The sequence below is a fragment of the Rhinolophus sinicus genome, linkage group LG02, assembly GCF_036562045.2.
Source record: "Rhinolophus sinicus isolate RSC01 linkage group LG02, ASM3656204v1, whole genome shotgun sequence".
NCBI lineage: Eukaryota > Metazoa > Chordata > Mammalia > Chiroptera > Rhinolophidae > Rhinolophus > Rhinolophus sinicus.
The window spans coordinates 78292239-78312636 of NC_133752.1; the positions used below are offsets into that span (position 1 = coordinate 78292239).

Here is a 20398-nt window from a genome sequence, read left to right on the forward strand (position 1 = left end):
AGAAACATGATTTTAGTGTTTTGGGCCAAAGTATTAATACCTGTGATTTCTTTTAAAAATGTTTTTCATCCTCCCTGAGGTGCTTGCACTTTGAAGTAATGAAGAATTAATAGAAAATCTGTTGTATGGGAGAACAAAATACAACAGTTTTAAGCCTTTTATTACCATCTAAAAATAGGATATAACAAAATGATGCCATAGGCTTTATTACTATATTTAGATGTCGTTCATGTTTATGTTAAGGTACAAATCGAATAATTTATTTAGAAAACAGTAATAGTCTCTCAGACATGTACATCATAAATTTTCATATCAATTTGGCCTACCTTACAAGGTTTTGAGAACAAAATGTGATAATAGACATAGAGAGCTATGAAAGCCACAGAGCCCAAAGCACTCTGCAGGAGAGGCTCTTGTCTTGCTCGTGGTAGAATGTGGATAGTACAAAAAGGCAAGATTGCTGTGTTTTAGGTCTTTTCGTAATGTTCATCATTATCACCACAATTTTCATTATCTCCAAAAAGTTGTTATTAATGTTATCAACCTCTTATGTCTATATTTCCATTTATCATAGAATCAGGTCCTAGATTAGAATAATAACCCTAGAAATGCATAAAAAATGTTCTGAAGGGTACTTGTCCCACATCACTCCCAAATGTAACATGCTAGCGTACATAAATTTTCACTGAATTATTTCTTATTGCAAATAGGGTGAGTTAATCCTTTAATTTAGAACCATGATGTGAGTTTTAGTGAATATTTATTGAAATCAGTGAGCGTTTTTAGATTTCTGTGTAAAGCAAAGATCTTACTACATGTGTGTAGTTTTTTCTCTACAAGAAACAAAAGTTTCCAGAAAGAGAAAGAAAAAATACACACACACACACACACACACACACACACGCACACACACAGTCTATGCAAAGATGATTCATGCTTACATTATTTTCTCCTTTTCACTCTCTATTGTTTATTTATCACAAACTCATATTTTAATTATAGCATTTATTATTAGAGTATTATTTTGCCATCATAATCCTTCACAATAATAAGTTTTTCCTCATCCTACATTAAAACTTGTTTGAGGAGAATGTGGAATAAGGATTTCACCCCATGGTCTCATTGCGAGAAAATCCTCCATTATTCTGGAAGTTAATGGATATTCAGTGTAAGTATTGAAACATGTATTCTTTAGCTGATTGTACTGATCCCTATGGCAAAATTTACAGTAACATGTCTTTGGCTAGTTATTAATTTTCTTATGTTGGCTGAATTACAAACAAGAACCCAACACCAAAACTTACAACTGATCACAGACAATTGCTTATTTTCATGGTCAAAGAGGTCCTTCTGCCGACTAGTTCTTTCCTGAACATCTCTTTAAAAAAAAATGCTTGTGAAAATGAATATGTACACTCCAAGTAATTTGGAAGTCTGATACAAATCTTTAAATAGCAATGAACAATTTTGAAGATAATATGTTTGTTTAACACGCTACAGTTTCTAAAGTACCTTCACTATAATTTTCCCAAGTAGCACTCACAATAAGCCAGTAAAATGCTATTATTTTCATTTTAGAAATGAGGCATCTGAGATACAAGGGGTTAAGTTAGTTGCTCATGGTTATGTAGCTCTATGTGTAGTAGATCTTGGAATCAAGGTTATTGTGGAATCTAAGAACCAGAATCTGTCCAATTTATTTTCCTTCAAAAAAGTATGAGATTAAGACTTGAAGAGGATGCAAGTGAAAATGGTAGCAACTGAGAGTTGTGTATAACCCTGTGACCTCTTTTTTTGTTGTTGTTAAATGAAGGTAAGGTGGAAGGAGGTTTTAGACCTTCAAAAGGAACATTGCATGATTAATAGCAAAGAACAAATGTCCTTGTCACTGAACAAGAAAGAATGGCTTTGAATTATTGCAAGATGGTCTCTGAGTAAACAACGTAAGAATTCTTGAATATAGTGGTTAAAGGACGCTGAAACTCATTATGCAGAATAAACATGCTGTGTTACCTTTTAGGATTTTTCATAAATGCATAGATATCCACATAGGGATCTAGATAAAGCACAGTTTGCCCACATGTAAGGCATGATATGGGTCAATGTTTCTCAACTAGTGGGATGTGTAGTACATACCACTATGTACAATGGCAGTGCACAGACAGGAGTTACGCAGTGTTTTCTTACCTGCTGCTAAAGTATTCACAGAGTTACTATTGACAGATAAATATCCTTTAAAAGAAAAAGTGAGCCTTTTTTATTATATGGGGACCCACATCTTAAAGACTTTATGATTTCATTGCTACCATTTACTTTTAATGGACAATTACACTAAGTATTCACAGAGTCTTAAAAAAACAACTAAAGCACTCTATAATAATTCTTCTATAAGATTGATCCATTTATTGAGCCCACATCTTTCTATCTCTCACTGCCAGGGCAAACATGGGCAGAAAGAAAAGTGCAAAGGGATATCCTTAGTGTAACCTTTTACAGGAAGTAAGGAAACAAACTCAAGTACAAACCAAACTCTGACCTCAAACCAATTCCTGAAACACAGCACAAGTGAGGTAAGAGAGGAATTGATGAACAGTTTCATCACCAAAGTCAGTTCTCAGGCCAAATAAATATTTCCATCCAAATGTGAAACTACCACTCAGGACTGATAGATAAGTTGTTATTTACTAGAAAAATTCAGATAATGATAATTGATAATCTTTATAAGTCAAATAGCAGTATTCATTCAAATGACATTTGCAGTTTGTAAAACACCCTCTCCATTTTTAGTTATTATTTAGCAAATATTTCCTCCAAAATATATAGTCCTGTAAATATAATATCAAGTGGTTGATTTTTGTGAATATGGATCTCTTGATGTAATTTCTTTTTATAACCTTCCCCGTGATATCAACACTTTAACTTCAAACATTAAAATTCAATTAAACGGAGTGGAAATGCTTGTGCATGCATTCAATTATTGTTTTAGTACTTGTAACTTATTAGTTGCCCTATAGTTAGAGGTGCAAATTTCAATATATTCTAATGTAATCTCTTAGGGGAAAGCAGAATGGTGGGTCTCCGGGCATCCATAGCACCACATGCTATCCCATTCTTAACAAAAGGCCTCAGATGATAATAATGATGATAGTAAAATTCTTCTTTTGGTTTCCTTTGTTTCACAGGATTATACACTTACCATGTATTTCCAGCAGTCTTGGAAAGACAAAAGGCTTTCTTATTCTGGAATTCCTCTGAACCTCACGCTAGACAACAGGGTAGCTGACCAACTCTGGGTACCTGACACCTACTTTCTGAATGACAAGAAATCATTTGTGCATGGGGTTACAGTGAAAAATCGAATGATCCGGCTGCATCCTGATGGAACAGTTCTCTACGGACTCCGGTAAGTGTCTTTGTGTTGCCTGTTTTACTGTTGTTTTTGTTGTTATGTTTTGGTTTTCCTTTTGGAAATGGGCAAAGGTGAGAGAAGCAAGTAGGAGGATGTACAGATGCTTTCATCTGTACAATGAAATTAAATGAAAGTCCATAACATCTCTTTTGGAACCATTTGATCTAAATCTAGGCAACTTTATCCATCAAAGGTAAGTGAATTATTTGCCCTGACCTTCAAATAATAAACAGTAATAAGAAAGTGTGTCTTTGCCAGACAGATTTCGCATCTAGGTTTTTGTAGAAGTTATATATTTTTTAACCAATTGCTTGAGTATCTCAGAGACACCCAGGCTGAACCAAAATGGGTTCTAGGTATTCAGTATAACTAGTTAATTATGAAAGGGAATTGGGAAACAATGCTTTGAAGAAGCAGGAAAATATTTTTGGTGACTTTGAGAAGATCCACAGTATTTTTATTCCCTCAAATCTCTATTTTAGCTTTTATATTTAGATATATGATTGATATTGAATTAATTTTTGTGAGGTAGGGGTGGGGGTTCAATTTTTCCTATATGGCTATCCAGTTCCAGCACTGCTTATTGAAGAGTTTTCTTGTCCCGTTGGATTGTTTTGATGCCTTTGACAGAAAAGTGGAGGTCTATTTCCAGGCGCTATTCTGTCCCATTGTTTTATTTGTCCATCTTTAGGCAGTATCACAATATTTTAATTGCCATAACTATATGCTAACTCATGAAGTCATGTATTGTAAGAAAGTCCTGCAACTTTGTACTTATTGTCTAAGATTGCTTTGGATACTCTAGGTCATTACATCTACCTATAACTTTTAGCATCAGCTTGTCAATTTCTACCCAAAAAAGGTTGCTGGGATTATAATTGAGATTGCAGCTATAGATCAGTTTGGGGAGAACTGACATTTTAAAATTATCAAGTCTTCTAATCCATGAACACGCTATATCTACATTTAGTCTGGTTATTTTTAATTTATATTGGCAATGTTATGCACCAGAATGGGTTTTGTTTTACTTCTTTATTTTGTTAAGAATTAAGTATAAAAGAGGTATCATACACATATAGAGGTCTATTATTAATCCTCATGTAGTTAAGGGGTTATTCTTAAGTTATAATTGTAGGCTACAATTCAAATCAGCTTTCAGTTTTACGAAAGAAATATCTGAATTGTGACATATTATTTTAAGATATGTAGCATGGTGGTTCTCTAATCTTTGTTGTTACCTTTTATGATTCCTTCGGGAAGCTGATAAAAGCTATATATCCACAAATTAATATAGCCCCCAAATTTCCTACTGTTTTAGAGTGTTCATAATCCCCCTAAAATCCTTCCTTATATCATCAACTCCAAGCTGAAACTCCAGTTAAGAGCCAAGATCCTTCAGTTAATTTCTGTGCATTTACCAATACCCCAAAACAATACATAAGTGGAACAAAACATTTCTGTGGTAAAGCTTTTGAACTTAACCTAGTGGTTGGTTATCTTTAATCTTATTGCTGGACTCTCTTTTCAGAATTTGCTCCCTTCTTTTATTAAATCTTATGTTCTTTCCCTGTTTGCTCCTTTTTCCTTCAATTTTCTCTTGAAGCACCAGTCTTCTCATAGCTTTGGTTTCCTCTGCTTTCTCATCACCCATTTACTATTCATTCTCTAAAACCATGGCTCCTGCACATTTAGGTTACTTTCTGAAAACAGCTCTTTCAAAAATTACCAAAACCATTGCTGGGTCTCAATCTATACTCTATCTTCTCTGAATGATTTAAGAGTGATGACTGACCTCGTCTTCGGGATTTCCAAGACCCAGCACCATGGTTTCATTAATTCTTGTTCTTCTGTCTTTTTGCTATTCAATCACTGGTCTCCCTTTTGCCCCTAATTATGAACTAGAGGAATTTCTCTCAAGGTTTGGGCAACTCATTGAATTTAACAGTTTAAACATCTAAAATCCCAAACCATTGAGTTCAGGAAAATATTTGTAATTGCTTACTGAGCGTCTGTATCAATCTCCAAGACATTTCAAACTTAAGCATATCCAAATATTGCATGTATCAGATTTATACTAAAAACAAACAACAACAAAAAAACTATTTGCTGTTTATCTGAAATTCAAATTTAATTGAGCATGCTGTGTTTTATCTGGCCTCCCCATGGCCCTACTGAAGTGCCCTCCCTTCTCTATCCCCAAAAATGTTTCCTCCCACTCCACTACTTTCTCCCAACTTACTCTTTTTTCTTAAAGGTCTCTCTCAAATTCCATTTTCTCCATGAGGATTTTTACAATCTTCTTAACCAGATAAAAACTCTCTCTCATTTGATACCTTACTTCACTTTAATCTCATAAAGGCCCATGAGATTTGGTAACTGTTTTATTATATCTTTCTGCATCTTAGAGTTATTCTTCTGTGATGCAAACAGACTGTATATTAGTTGGAAATGTGAATTCTGTTTCCTTAACCTTTGTGTCTCCTTTCTCAAACCAAATAAGTGTTTGAAAAATTGAAATGAAAATTTGTAGGTGGTCACCTGACTCATGATAGTTGTCAGATGCAACATTTCCTATATCTAAATGATGGATTTTACCCAAAGAGCAATCATCACTATTAATAACCAGATGTGTTCTGCCTCTTGTCCAAACATGATCCAGCTGGCTGCAAACACTGATTCTCTCCAAGGCCTAGCCCTGTTAAAAGACTGTTTATCTTTCCGTGAAAATGACAGGCATGGAATGACTTGATTCTGGGAAGACATTTAGTGGCATATTTAACCTCCTTATATTGACCTTCTTTTGCCTTTCCTCTTAACCCTTGTCTTTGCTTGTCTTTCGAAGTTCCATAACGCTTCTTTCCTGCATCTCCTACCAAAGAAGAGTCCAGAGCCAGGTGGTTTTCAGGGTCTATGTGAGAAAGGGGAGTGAAAAGGGGAGTGAAAAGCCTTCCAGCCCAATTCTGGCTCTACCAGTACTCAATAGGTGTCTTATAGAGTGCATATGTGGAAATGTGTGCACACACTATAAGCGTATACAGAGGGAGATGTTCATAACACATCATTTTAACTAATACTAATTGCAATCATATCATGGAATTTAACCAATACCCAGGTATATAAATAATTGAAACTATATAATACATCAGACACTATGCTAAGTGCTCTACCTATATTGTAATATTTAATCATTACCACAACACTATGAACTGCGTACTATTATTATGCTAATTTTACAGATACCAACACTAGGAGATCGAAAGTAACTTTACCTATCTTATAATTTATTATTTACTTTTTAAAACAGGTCCAAACTCATACACATTACAATTGCCTGACAAAGTACCTGAAATGTTTTACTCTAAATGTTCCCTATTACTTTATTACCCCTCTGGTAATTTTTTTCCCAATCATGTTATTTTTTGAGATTACATCCCCTTGTAATAAACGTGTTCCTCTATGCCTCATATCTGAGGCTTGATCAGATTTAAATTAGTCATTACATTGTGCTGTGACAAGACTGCTTTATAAGTCATATTGCCTACTTCTATCAGGAGACGCAAATTCCTGGCTATGTTTCTTTTTGTGATGTGAAAATTGATGAGCAGATTTAGGCAATGACAACCTGATCTATCCATTACAATAATCCTATTAATTTATATGTAACTGTATTAGTTTGCCAGGATGCTGTAACCAAGTATCATAAAATGAGTGGCTTAAGCAACAGAAATTGATTGTCTCACAGTTCTGGAGTCTACAAAGTTGGTTTCTTTTGAGGGCTGTGAGGAAAGGATGTTTTCCAGGCCTCTTTCCTTGGCCTTGTCTCTTCTCATTCTCTTCCTTCTGTGTGTATCTCTGTGTCCCCTTTTTATAACGGCACCAGTCATATTGCACTAGAACCTACCCCAATCATGTCACTTTAACTTGATTACGACTGTAAAACCCTATCTCCAAATAAAGTCACTTTCTGAGGTACTGGAGGTTCGAACTTCATCATATGAATTTAAAGGGATACAATTCAGCCCCTAACAGTAACAATTTTATCAGCCTCTGATAATCATTGCCTAACCCTATTTAGAGTTTGTAAAATGGTGATATTCTATCATTCCTTCCTTATTTATTAACTAGATTATTCTCTAAAGAAGAACTCTCCCTCGTCAACTATTTGGTGATCCTGAGGTAAAGTTGGTGCAGTGAAGGCAGGATCAATGTTTGATTGTTTCCCTTTATTTAGTAGTTTTCACTATAACAAGTTGTTTCCCTAGAAGCTCCCAAATATGAACACTAGGTTTGGCATTTTGTTGTTTGTGTGTTTGTTTACCATTATGAAGTCACAGGTTATGCCAGGTATGTTTGTTTCAATCCACTGCAGCTATTGTTATTTTTATTGCTCCCTTTGTCTTATCTTTGGCCATGGCAGCCAAGTTCTTTCAACATGACTTCAGTAGTAACTGATAACTTCCTTGTCTTCTAATACATCAACTTGTGCATACTCTGTCACAGAAATGCAGAAAATACATCATGAGTTAATACTGATATTTCTAATTCAAATTTATAATAACAAGGCTTTTATTCAACTTTTTTGATTGAATATTTTCCTTCTTTTCCATTGAAAATATTGATTCCTGATGTATTAATATGATTATTTACTTTATCCTATTAAATATGTATAATATATTACGAGGTCTGACAATTAAGTTTGCGAAAGGGTAGTGATGTTGCTAACCTTTTTTGATATCAGAGGGACTATTCATTATGAATTTGTACCAACTGGACAAACTGTTAACCAAGTTTACTATTTGGAAGTGCTGAAAAGGCTGTGTGGAAAAGTTAGATGACCTGAACTTTTCCCCAACAATTCATGGCTCTTGCATCACGGCAATGCACCAGCTCACATGGCACTGTCTATGAGGGTTTTTAGCCAGTAAACAAATCATTGTACTGGAACACCCTCCCTACTCTCCTGATCTGGCCCCCAATGACTTCTTTCTTTACCTGAAGGTAAAGGAAATAGTGAAAGGAAGACAATTTGATGGCATTCAGGACATCAAGGGTAATACAACAACAGCTCTGCTGGCCATTCCAGAAAAAGAGTTCCAAAATTGCTTTGAAGGGTGTACTAGGCGCTGGGGTTGGTGCATAGCTTCCCAAGGGGAGTACTTCGAAGGTGACCATAGTGATATTCAGCAATGAGGTATGTAGCACTTTTTCTAGGATGAGTTTGCCAACTTAATTGTCTGACCTCGTATAAAATATCTATAATAGTTGTTTAAATAAAACCAATATTACTATTGCTAGTGATATAATTACTGAAAACAGGTTAAGATTTTTTTTGCAGTGTTTCTTGTCTCTAAGATATATCCCATTACAGACACTGAGTAAATTACTATGTTTTAAGTTACATTTTAAGTTTCAGTTTAAGAATACTCCATTACTGTATGGTTAAGCTACTACTTTACTTCATTTTGCTTTTGGTTTGGATTTTTAAATTTTTATTTTATTTTATTTCATAATTATATAAAGCATTTACAAATGTTTTAAACTATAAACTATAAAACAAAAGAATCTTACTTTGCTGTTCTAACCCTCTCCCATTCCCTTCGTCCCTCCAAGGTAAGCATTTTCATTTGCTTTGCAATTTTCCTTCCATTTTAACAAACATGTGTATATATTCCTACTTTTGCTAGAGGGTAGAATTGTATACCCACTCCTCTTTACTTTGTAAAGTGATTTTGCAAAGCCACCATATATGTTGAAAGCAGGGTTTTAACCCAAGTCTTCTCGTTTTAGTTTACACTATTAGCCCTTGCACAGAGCAGCTTATTACTGTCCTTTATAAGTATTTCTTTTCCTGCAGATCATTTCTAGGAAGACAGTTGTCCACGTATGATGCTTTCACTGCTTACCATTATAGAAATGAAAATAATTGTGGAAGGTACACAGTATAAATGGGAATAGCTCTGCCATATGTGTGAGATTTTAAAATTGTACACAACTTTGTCAGGTTCTCTAACATAGGCTCATGACTCCAAATTCCAAAGAGAATCTTCTAAGCTTCCAGTTTCAGCAATGTATCTAATGTTAACCAGAAAGTTGTGGCCTGTTGGGGATGAGAACTCTCTGCCGTATTTGCTACCTAGCTCTACTCCGAATCGATTTTTCGATGTTCTTAACAGTGCCTGGCCATGGTTGTACGTGAGAATAAAATCAATGGCTACATTTATTGAATATAAAAGACAGAGAGAGTTTTCCACTATTCCTTGGAGGATCATCTCATCTTGTCTTGGTCTTCATGACAAAGCAAAGTAAAAAGTAAAGACAATTATCTTGATAATACAGATCCATTTTTAAAAAACCCACCACTACAGATTTTATAAGTAGTTTTAGGGGTTCACAATGTTTCATATTAGCTCTCTGCATTTATTGTACACCCTGAAAAAATTATTTCTCTCTCCTTACAGAATTTCCCTGTGTAGAGGCAGTTACTATTATATTCAAGAGTCTTAGTCAGATCATACAGGGCTTACTGTGAGATATGTTGGGCAAAAATATCGTTGAGTCGATTACAAAGAATAAATACGTGGGCTGGTGTAGTGTTTGCTGAGGAGGGCTGGCTCATATTGACAAATGCATCATGTTAAGAGAAAGAAACTTGCTACTTCAAATGCAACAGAGCAAAAAACAGGCCATGCATAAAGAATAGGTCGTTCACTTTATTAAAAAGAATGCCTGGAGACTCTTTACAATCCCCACCAAAGAGCACAATATTATTATTCCCCTCACTCGGCAGTTGACTTATATCTTAGAGTTTCATCAGTGAAGTACAGAAAGAACTATTTAAAATGTTCTCCAGTGAAAGAGCTGCATTTTTCCCTCTCAAAATTTTTATTTTCATTCATCTATTTATATTTGGAAAAGTTTATGATTAAATTATGTTTATTAGGGTCTCCTGATTGGTAAATATGGTATTGCATTTAATTCAAATACTAAATGAGCAGTTAAGTAATCATGTAGTTACTATAGCTATTATGTGGCATTGTGATCTGTGGATTGTCAATGGGATTTAATTCATTAATTAAATTTATGTAGAAGATTAAGTAAAAACAGTGGCTACAATTTATCTGAAGAAGAGCCACAGCCTCAAATTCACAATCTTGATCAAGTCTCTTGTGGAATAACCAATGTTGAACTCTCAAGAAAGAAGAAAATAACAAGAGAAAAAAATGAAAGAAGGAGGAAGGAGGGAAGGAAGGAAGGAAGGCAGGAAAGGAAAACCAAATATCTTAGTGATGTGTTACAAATTTTAGATCCTAGTTATAGTATTACAAACGACACCACTTCCAAGAAGACATATTAGGTTTTGACAACTATTTGTGACTTTTTAAAAGTAATCTCCAGGGTCTTCTATTTATTCCATTAAATCATCATTTTCAACTTTGGTATTTTAGTACCACTTATATGATATTTTTGCCACGACTGTATATCATCTAAAAATATTGACTCATTTTTACTTAAATGTGTGTGTGTGTGTGTGTGTGTGTGTGTGTGTGTGTGTTTAAGGAAAGTTTTATTAGTTCTGTATGTGGGAAGCCATTATTATTTTAAGAAAAAATAGAGATTAAAATACATCTCAGCTAGAAATTTTGTTAAAATTTAAAAATGCTTATCCGTGTTCTACTTACAGTGATCTTCCCTCATTTATAGAATTAAGATAACAATGTTAGCTATCACCTGGAGTATTGATAAGATTAACTAAGTTAATAGCAACAAAAGACTTGAAACATTGTCTGACACATTGTAAGGGCTGGAGGAGCATTGACGTATCTTCTATAAAACGTGTAGTGTATGCATTACACATAGATAATAAACACATATTGACATCGTATGACCATTATGACTAATGACATAATAATGAACATTATTAAGATAGAGGTGTAAATTCTCTTTACTAATCTTTTGAATCACCAGGTTAAAGCTAGCCTCCCTTTCAGTGTTATGTATCCCAGACTGCAAAATGGCCACCCCAGAAACCACCAGCCGCTATACTGCAATTCAACTTCTAATTTTGTATACCAGAGGGAAAGCCGGAGAGTGTTTCTCAAATCTAAAACTCCACTTTAGTTTGTCTATTAGAGGTAATAATATTAAGCCTGCTATGTCATTTCTTCTTATTAAGTATTATGACACTATAACTTTCCGGTGTGATGCTATCGATGTCACATGATGCTATGGGTCATGCCATATACCATCACCATGATGGCAGCAGTAGTCTACTTTAGAACAGGATGTCACAAAGGACTTCTGGAAGGATATGTGCCATTAAAGTACAATTAAAACCATATTCTTTAAGGTTAGATGCTTTAGAAAAATATTAACTTATTTTTTATATCAACCCAAGTAATCTCATTGGCATTAATAGTTTCTATTTTCAGTAAACTTAATATGGCTTTATTACATCTAAATGAAGTAAGGGAACAATAAGTACCATAATTTACTAGAATTAATGCCTCATCCTTCTGAGTGTCTCGACCCACAAAACACATTTTAGGGAAAAAATGTTTTCCTGCATAGCCCACTTTTTTTCCTCATTTGGAACAGTGAGTTCTGTTTATCCAAGTAAAGCCTGCTTTGTTCTTTTGGACATAGGCCGTTCTATTAAAGGAGCAACTCTTTGTTCAGTGAATTAGTACTTGCTTCTCTATATCTTCCAGGAAAATTTTAGGTTTATCTTCCCTAAACCTTTCTTCTTTTTAATAAAGACAGGGATGGAGCTATTAGGGTCAAGCTAACCTGTAATTAAATGACATAAAGCAGGAGATGACAGAGCTGCCTGATCCATTCTTTTCTAATTGCAAAATAGTGGCAAACACTTTATTAACAATAACAAATAATGTAAATAGGATTTTTATTTTTTATTAAATCCTCACACTCACTCCCAGGTTTCAAACTTCTACAAAGTTGCTTAAAGCAGAGTTCTTTGTTCTTCCTAAACATCAAAGTATTGCTGAAGATGGAGAAATGTATTGCTCTAGAATCTAGATTATTACATTTCAATAACAAGTACAATCCTGAAGATAAATAACTGCCACTTAAGCATTACGATCATACATATGTTGTTTACATATTTCTATCTTCTCAATTAAAAAGTGGACCATACCAGGAAAGAGGAACTTCATCTCTTCAGGTTCAAGAATATTTTATTCTCAGGAATGACAGCCATACGTCCCAGGACTTGCTAGCTTTTCAATGTTATGTAAAAATATTAGAGACATGAAAAGCAAAATTTTATGGCTCCAATAAGAAAAGAAAACTCTGAGATCAAAATTACAATTATTAATTAAATGCCTCCAAATATGACATTATATCTTTAAGTCACTTGCAGATAAAAAATGATAAAACTTAAAATTATAGAAGACATTTTAAAAATTATATTTGCTCAGGTATGATTAGGCCAAAAGAATGCTCACAAAGACCTCACTCATGCTTTAGTTACTTTGGAGTTTTCTACCTTTTCTGTTACTTCCATCCTTTTCTTTTTCAATTCCATCCTGCAGCCCACTAGCAGATACATTTTAATAAAGCACCAATTCATCACAACACTCTCCTGCTCAGGAAACTGTTGACTCCCAATTACCCACCACATCAAGCTGAAACTTCTCTCCAGACATTCATGACACTTCGCAATTAGATCTACCCTTTTTACACAACCTCATTTAAGATTTTGCCCAACCATGAAGCCTTACACAAGAGTGGGTTTCCTTTCACTTTCCTTAATTATTAGACGATTCTTATACCCTAGTCTCTATTTAGTCATTCCTTTCTTTTTAACTCAAAAATGGAAAGTCTTTCACTTTCTTATTAACTGTATATTGCTCACATTCTAAGACCCAACTTGGAGGTCACCTCTTTCTTAAAATCTTCTATAACTACTTTAACTCTCATAGATCTCCTTCTGTGTAGTGATACAGCATTTGAAACAGTTTACAGTATAGCACGTAATTATAAAATGTCTTCTCCAATTAGATGTTGGTTCATATATGTTACTCTCATATCCTGCAAAACTACAGCATCTTTCTGAGAATAGAATCTATTTCTTATATTTCCCCACATTGCATACTATAGTCAGCATATACTAAACAAATGGCACATTTACCATTTTACTTATTTACTTTTAAACCTCAATGTTGCTTTTAACTTTAACTCCCTGATGATGGTTTTTATATAGTCAGATTTGCTCAATTTTAAGGAGACAGCTAACCCCTTATATGAAAGTAAAACCTATATGAAAATAGAACCCCTTCCTGCAAATAATCTTAAGCGCTTAAGATTCTTCTATGCTTTATGAGTAAAGGGCTTTCTCCTAAGAGTGTAAAGTATGATGGGTAATATTTCTTCTTTGTTTGCCAACCCATAAATGCATTCATAGGTGCTTTCTCTTCAAAGTAGTTCCCTCAGAAAATGATATGCTTATCCTTCAAAGTATTTCCACAACTTTTCTTTAGGAATTTCATTTGAACTCTTGACCACATGTTTAAACATTCAAGGTGATGGCAAATTGTTACCTTGAAGGTGACTATTAGAAATAAATAAGAGTGGGAAATAAAGTTGTGAACAATATTGTTGATCCAAAACTGGTGCAACACACACACACACACACACACATACACACACACACTCATACACTCACTCACTCTATTATTCCTCTATGGTTCATTAAATAACTATACATGCATATTACAAGTTGAAAAATTCTGTTAGCCAAGGAAGCACACAAATGAAATAATATCCTAGTATCTCTTCAATGGGATCACTTTTAGGAGTCCAAACTTATTTGTATTTCTTATACCCATTGCTTAGGTCAGATGGCATAATATTAACAGACCAGATCCAGATATAACTATTCAACTTCTATCTTTCTTCCATCCTATCAGGTAAGGAAAATCATATTCCATTTGGAATGGTTAAAGCAAACATGATCTAGAACTTATTGAAAACAAGATAATTAACAAATTATAGGACATTTACTTATTCAGAGGACGTTTAGTTAAATCAGTGCACTGAGAGATTTGTTCATTTTAAATATAGGTTTATGAAACAAATAGCCGACGATTCTAATGTTTTTGACCCAAGCAACTGAAAGAACAGAGTTCAGTAAACAGTAAACAAAATAATTCTGGGGAGAAGTTAAGATCTGTTTGGAGGATATGACATTTGAAATCCCTGTAGACATGCAAGGGGAGAGGTTGATCAACAATAGATGCAAAAGCTTGAGATTCGGAGTCATTACTACATAGACTGGCCTTTAGAGTCATGTGACCGGGTGATGTCACCAAAGGAATGAGCATAGACAGAATGGAGATGAGACCTAGCATCAGGAGAAAGGAGTCCTCCAACATTTACAGTTACGAAGACGGGGGGGAAACAACAAAGGCATCTAAAAAGAAGCAGCCAGTGGATGTGGGGGGGAAGCCAGCAGAGTGTTGTTTCTTTGAAGCCAGTGAAGAGGGAGCTTCAAAAAGGTGAGAGGGATCCACGGTGTCGTGTGGCTGATCAGCCAAGTCACATGAGGGCTCATGGTGACTTTGATATGAACAAATTGGGTACAATAGTGGAGGAATCAGTCTAATTGGAATAGATTCAGGAGTGAAAGGCAGGAGTGGAAGCATAAACAATGGGCATAGCAGTGTGCTGTTGAGAAAAAGACATTTGAGAAGAGTATTTTGATAATTCAGGGGAGAGAGTGAAGAAATATGGGGCAATGCCCTTGAATATGCCAGAAGGAATGAGATCTACTGCAAAAGTAGAGGCTTAGCCTTAGGTAGAAGCATGAACAATTCACTCACTGCAGTAGGAGAGAAGGCATAGTCTATGTGTGCAAAGTGAAATCGATAGGTTAACGTGGTGGTAGCATTTAATTATCACTCTGACTTTTTAACATAGGTATTCCCATCGTCTCCATTTTAAAATGAGGAAACCGAGGCACTAACAAGTTAAAGAACTTATTTAAGATCACATAGCTGGAAAGTGACTGAGTCAGAATTTGAAGCCAAACAATCTGATTTCAGGGCCTAAATACTAAACCACTGATCTAATAAAAATACAAGGTTTTGCACAAGGTTAGGTCTCAGCTAGACTATTTTTCTCACTTCTGGATCACACATTTTGAGAACAACATTGACACTCCCGAAAAGCACAACTAGGATGCAAAGGACTTGGAACTCTGTCCCTGTTCAGGTAATGAGCTGTAAGGAAGCTCTGAATCACTCTTAGATCTTTTTATTTCTAAAGCCACAGATGAGATACTAATATAGACATGCTTGTGTCTAAAAATGTAAGAAAAACAGAAGCCTAGGTTTAAATAGTATTTGAAGAAAATAGAAGTAAAATTTAGAAGGATTTCATTTGATCTAAGCTGAAAATAAGCTGAAATAAGCAATAGTATGATAACTCACCTGAAATATTTGAAAGTCTGCTATTTCAAAGAAATCATCAATTTACTCTGTGTTGCTTTCAATAGAAGATCAATGACAAACAGTGGAACTTTCAAGGAACATGTCAGTTCCATTGGCCTATCTAATGTAAAAATTTCACTATAAACATATCCCGTATATCCAAAAATGGAATGAATACTGTGTTGTTACTCCAGAGGTAGTTGTCTGATGGAAAGAAAAGAATTTGAGCTTTAGAATCAGAAGAACCGTGGCTTGCCTTAGGACCAGTTACTCAACTTCTCTGGACCTCAGTTTCCTCATTTATAAAATGTCTGTAGTGATATCCACCTTTCTTTCAGGTTTTTATAAGAACTGATGTGTGAGAAGTGAGAACAGTGTTCTTTCTTCGTTTGTTCATTTTGTTTTGTTTTTCTCTTATTCTTCTCTCACAACGACCTCCCCATTATTAGGAATGTGTAGCCAGAGCTTGAAGAAGTACAAATGTCAAAGGTGCCGCAAATGGGATTCCAGTCCTGAGTGTGAAGTTGTTTAAATGGATTATTAAGTGTGTTATAACTCCACATTACTCTACAGCTAACAGACTCATTATTAATAGAGATTAAAAGCATAGATACTGGAGGCAGGTAATCCTTGTATATAATCATGTCAGTTATATGACCTTGGACATATTAATCAACCTGTCTGTGCCAGAATTCTTTAACAGGATCATAATAGTACAAGTGGGGTATTATTGTTAAGATAATTAAATAAAAACTGCATTTAAAATGCATAGCAAACTGCCTATCAGATAGTAAGCACTCAATAAATGGTAGCTATTCCTATTCTTAGGGATTGCTCTGTGGGTTAAGAGCCTATCTCTTTAAAGTGTTGTTCCACTTCCTTGGGAGGTGCTGCTGCTTTCAAGATTAAATGGAAGGCTCTTTCAACGCCCTGATAAATTCACTTGGATTACCTTTGATGCTATCTGCTCCTAGCCCTTTAGAATCTCTAGGTTTGTTCAAACTGGACAATGAAGAGGAATTTTATATGCCGTGAGTTTTTTGAGTCATTGGATTACTGGGGCCAGAGAAGAATAAAGCCATTATCTTGGTGCAGGAAATTCTGTTATTGCTCATTATTTTCAAGTATTATGTACTTTCATCTTTTGTGTCACAGGATAACTCTGTACCAAGGAAACTGTATGTGCCAAAAATGTCGAGTCATTTTATTCACCCCATATAAAAAGGGCAACGAGGAATGCCATTTTTAGAAAAAGATAAAGAGTCTTTGAAGATCAGCTTCCTTTGTGTCTTTTATCTAGAAATACACATGCCAAATGAGATGCCAAGAGATTTGGTTTCTGCTAAGAAGCTTAAGAAAATTAGGAACTACAGTTGAATATAGCATTTACGGTTTAATATAGAGAAAATATAGTATAATGAATTGCTTTGTTCGAGGTTCTACTTTCAAGTTCTGTTTTTATCTCTATCTTTAGTGTCAAAAAATGTTAAATATTACTACTTCATGAAATGTGAGAATGATGGGCCATATTCTTGTCATTTACTTTTTGCAAAATGGATGTTTTACTTGTTTTCAATGTCAGAGAAGAGTCAAAAGGAAACAATAGCAAAGTAATTAGCCTATATGATATGTCCTCCAGAAAGTGGAGAAACAGTGTCCAGTCAAACAAGTGTGGTGCTAACAGGGCCATCTCTGGAATACCCTAGGGTCTGAAGTGGGGCTGGAGAAATCTCTCTCCCCTGACCTTCAGCAGCTCAAGAACAAATTTAGGAAGAGTCACATAGGTGCTCACTGGTTGGTACACTGACTCTACTCCCTGTCATCTTCCCTTTTCCTAACCCTATTAATGGAATCAAGAATGGGCATTGGGATCAAACAAGCCTAGACTCTGAATCATGGTGCATCTATTAGGACTTTGGGATCCATCCATTAAGATAGATCATAAATTCCAGTTGAAGTTTGGAATGTAAGGGGATATTAGCCCTTCTCTATAAGCCAGAGCCACCAGTGAGCATCCGAAACATAGCAAGGCTTGCTGTCTCCCTGTTGCATGTCCTGTATTTTCCTTCACTCCAAATGTAGCAACAGAGTGGAAGCTCCTTATTGTGTGAGCAGGGCTTTAGGAACTAAATCACAGGATAACAAACCTGGCACTACGACGGCTGCTGGAATTAGAATCCCAGGCCAAGTCGGTTAATACGCCAGGTGAAGTCAGAGGGAATTCTAATGAAATCATCTGGGCCTCTGAGGTGACCGTGCCCCTGCTTATTGCAATGTGCCTGCTCTCGACAGCTGAGAGGCAGGATTAGCCAGTGGTTACAAGTAAGACACAACAAGGTTTATCTTGGCTTTGCCACAAGCTAGATGATTAGCTAGATATCCTAGAGCAATACTCTCAAACTTTATGAATCTCAGTTTTCTCCTTTGAAATGGGGAAATTAAATATAGTAGCTACTTTATAAAGTACTTCTGAGACTTAAAGGTGAAAATGCATGTCAAACACTTAGTATAGAATCTAACACAGTAGTAAAGATTCAACAAATGAGTACTGTCATTATTATTAGCTGGTTTATTATTTCCATCCCAAGATTCTGGAAATAAGAGATATAGTTTATCCATTAGCTTATCAATTAGCTTATGCATTCACTTAATACTTCACTCTACAAATACTGTTGAGAAACCACTGCACACAAGGTGCTTTGCTAAATGCTGTTATAATGAAAACGTTTAAGCTCATTAAACAAAAAGAAGAGGTAGCTGCTACCATTTGAAGAATAGAGTGAAATGTCTCGTTCCTAGTGTTACACGCCATCTATCACCCAGCAGCATAGGAGACTAAGAAAGTGAACACTGCATTGGATACTGGAGTTCTAATTCTGGCTGCATAGTGTACTAACTTTATGCTCTTGAATAGTTACTTAATGTTTCTGTCTTTTAATTTCCTCGCCCATAAGAAGGCAAAAATAGTAGTGTCTATCTCTTAGCATTGTTAGGACAATAATGAGCTATATGTGTAAAACATTTAGTATAGTGCCTGGTACATAATTAGTGCTTATGAAAAGCTGCTATTGTGATTGTTATTATTATGATTATGATTACTGTTTCCTCAAATGTAAGATTTCACACTATTTATTCTCTCTGTGTATTTGGTAAATTTTGTTTATTAGCTCGTCTTCCAAGGGAAATTATTCCTGCAAACATTCTGTGATAATGCAATCACGAATGACCTCAGAGTAGGGCAGGCTTATGGAAGTGTCAGCCGCAAACTTATAGAGGGGAGTGACTATACCCATATCTTGCTTAGGACTTCTTAGTTCAGAACTGTGATGTTGATTAGCTGGCCACGGTTGTAGCTTTTTCCTTGACTCTACAGCATGATGCAGTCTAGGATGGTGGCCCCAACCAGAGCAGCAACTGAACACAGACATGGATCTTGGGAGGACAGAGGCATAGTCTGAGGCTCCGTATTTACTTAGACCCTATGGCTAGAGGCGTTGATAACTTTGCACTCAAAAGTGAGTGACCTTGTCATTTTGGAGGCTAAAAGGACCAGTTCATAGTAACATGTGAGATGTTTCCTAGAATATCCCAGAAAATTAAAACAAAGATTTCTGAATTTTTTTTTTTGAGGAGGAAGAGGAGTGGTGTTGATAATCAGCTATGCTGTTAATTACCATTAATGTAATGCCTTTTAAACTCCAGGAAAGATGATGCAGGGAAGCATGAGAAGTAGCAATTCATGGTTTTGTACTACAGAAAATAAAGCATGACATTCAGATTTTCAAGTATTTTCTGATTTTTTAAATTGATGAGCAAATGATTCAGTAGAGTCTCATATTTACAAAATGGTCACACCCACATTGTAGAGTTCCCTTGATATTTAGAAGGAAAGACATTTTTCTTCTTATGTGCATAGGGAACATTATTTGACTCAGACAATAAAATCTTATTTCATGGCATAGTGAGTATTTTTAATGTGGATTTTGTTATATTCTCTGGTCTTTGTTTGTTAAACTTTTAATGTTGTACTTATACATAATACAAAAATTGATGCAAAAATTTAAGTTATTTCTTCCTATCAGCAGTCCTTGTCAAGGTTCACATTAGGGAAAGGGATTGGTGTTATCCATGTCAAAAGCATGCAAGAAACTCTACACTTGGTCTACCTGCTTGTTCACTTTAATCTTTTCACCTAGTCCTCCGCAAGCCCCCCACCTGGAAGTTCTGCCCTGATTGTTATTCCAGTTCTTGGTCCCTTCCCAATTCACCCACATTAGACTCTTTTTCAGTTAGGATATGATAGTTGGCTGTTGAAATGAGGGTCCCATTACACTTTAAAACCATTCACCATCTCCAGAAGGCTAGTTGCCACTCTTGGTCACTCTAATAACCTATTTCCTTTGTTTCCATTCCTGGACACAAGAATAACATTGGAGGAAACCACTTTTTATGATTTACTGTCTCTAACCTCATCACTCTTCCCAAACACCTATCCTTTTAGTCATTAGTCATTTTATAACTACCATACCTGAAGACCATT

General features: G+C 35.3%; 1 protein-coding gene across 2 annotated transcripts in view; it reads left to right on the top strand.

The window, feature by feature from the left end:
* Positions 1 to 20398, top strand: part of GABRB1 (gamma-aminobutyric acid type A receptor subunit beta1) — a 351676-nt gene that overhangs the window by 131872 nt on the left and 199406 nt on the right. For both annotated transcript variants that reach the window (XR_002138112.2, XM_019741042.2), the window contains exon 4: positions 3183 to 3403. Coding sequence is in view for 1 of the 2 variants with exons in the window: in XM_019741042.2 (XP_019596601.1) it covers positions 3183 to 3403 (221 nt within the window). In the remaining variant the exon portion in view is untranslated. The remainder of the gene's footprint in view (positions 1 to 3182; positions 3404 to 20398) is intronic.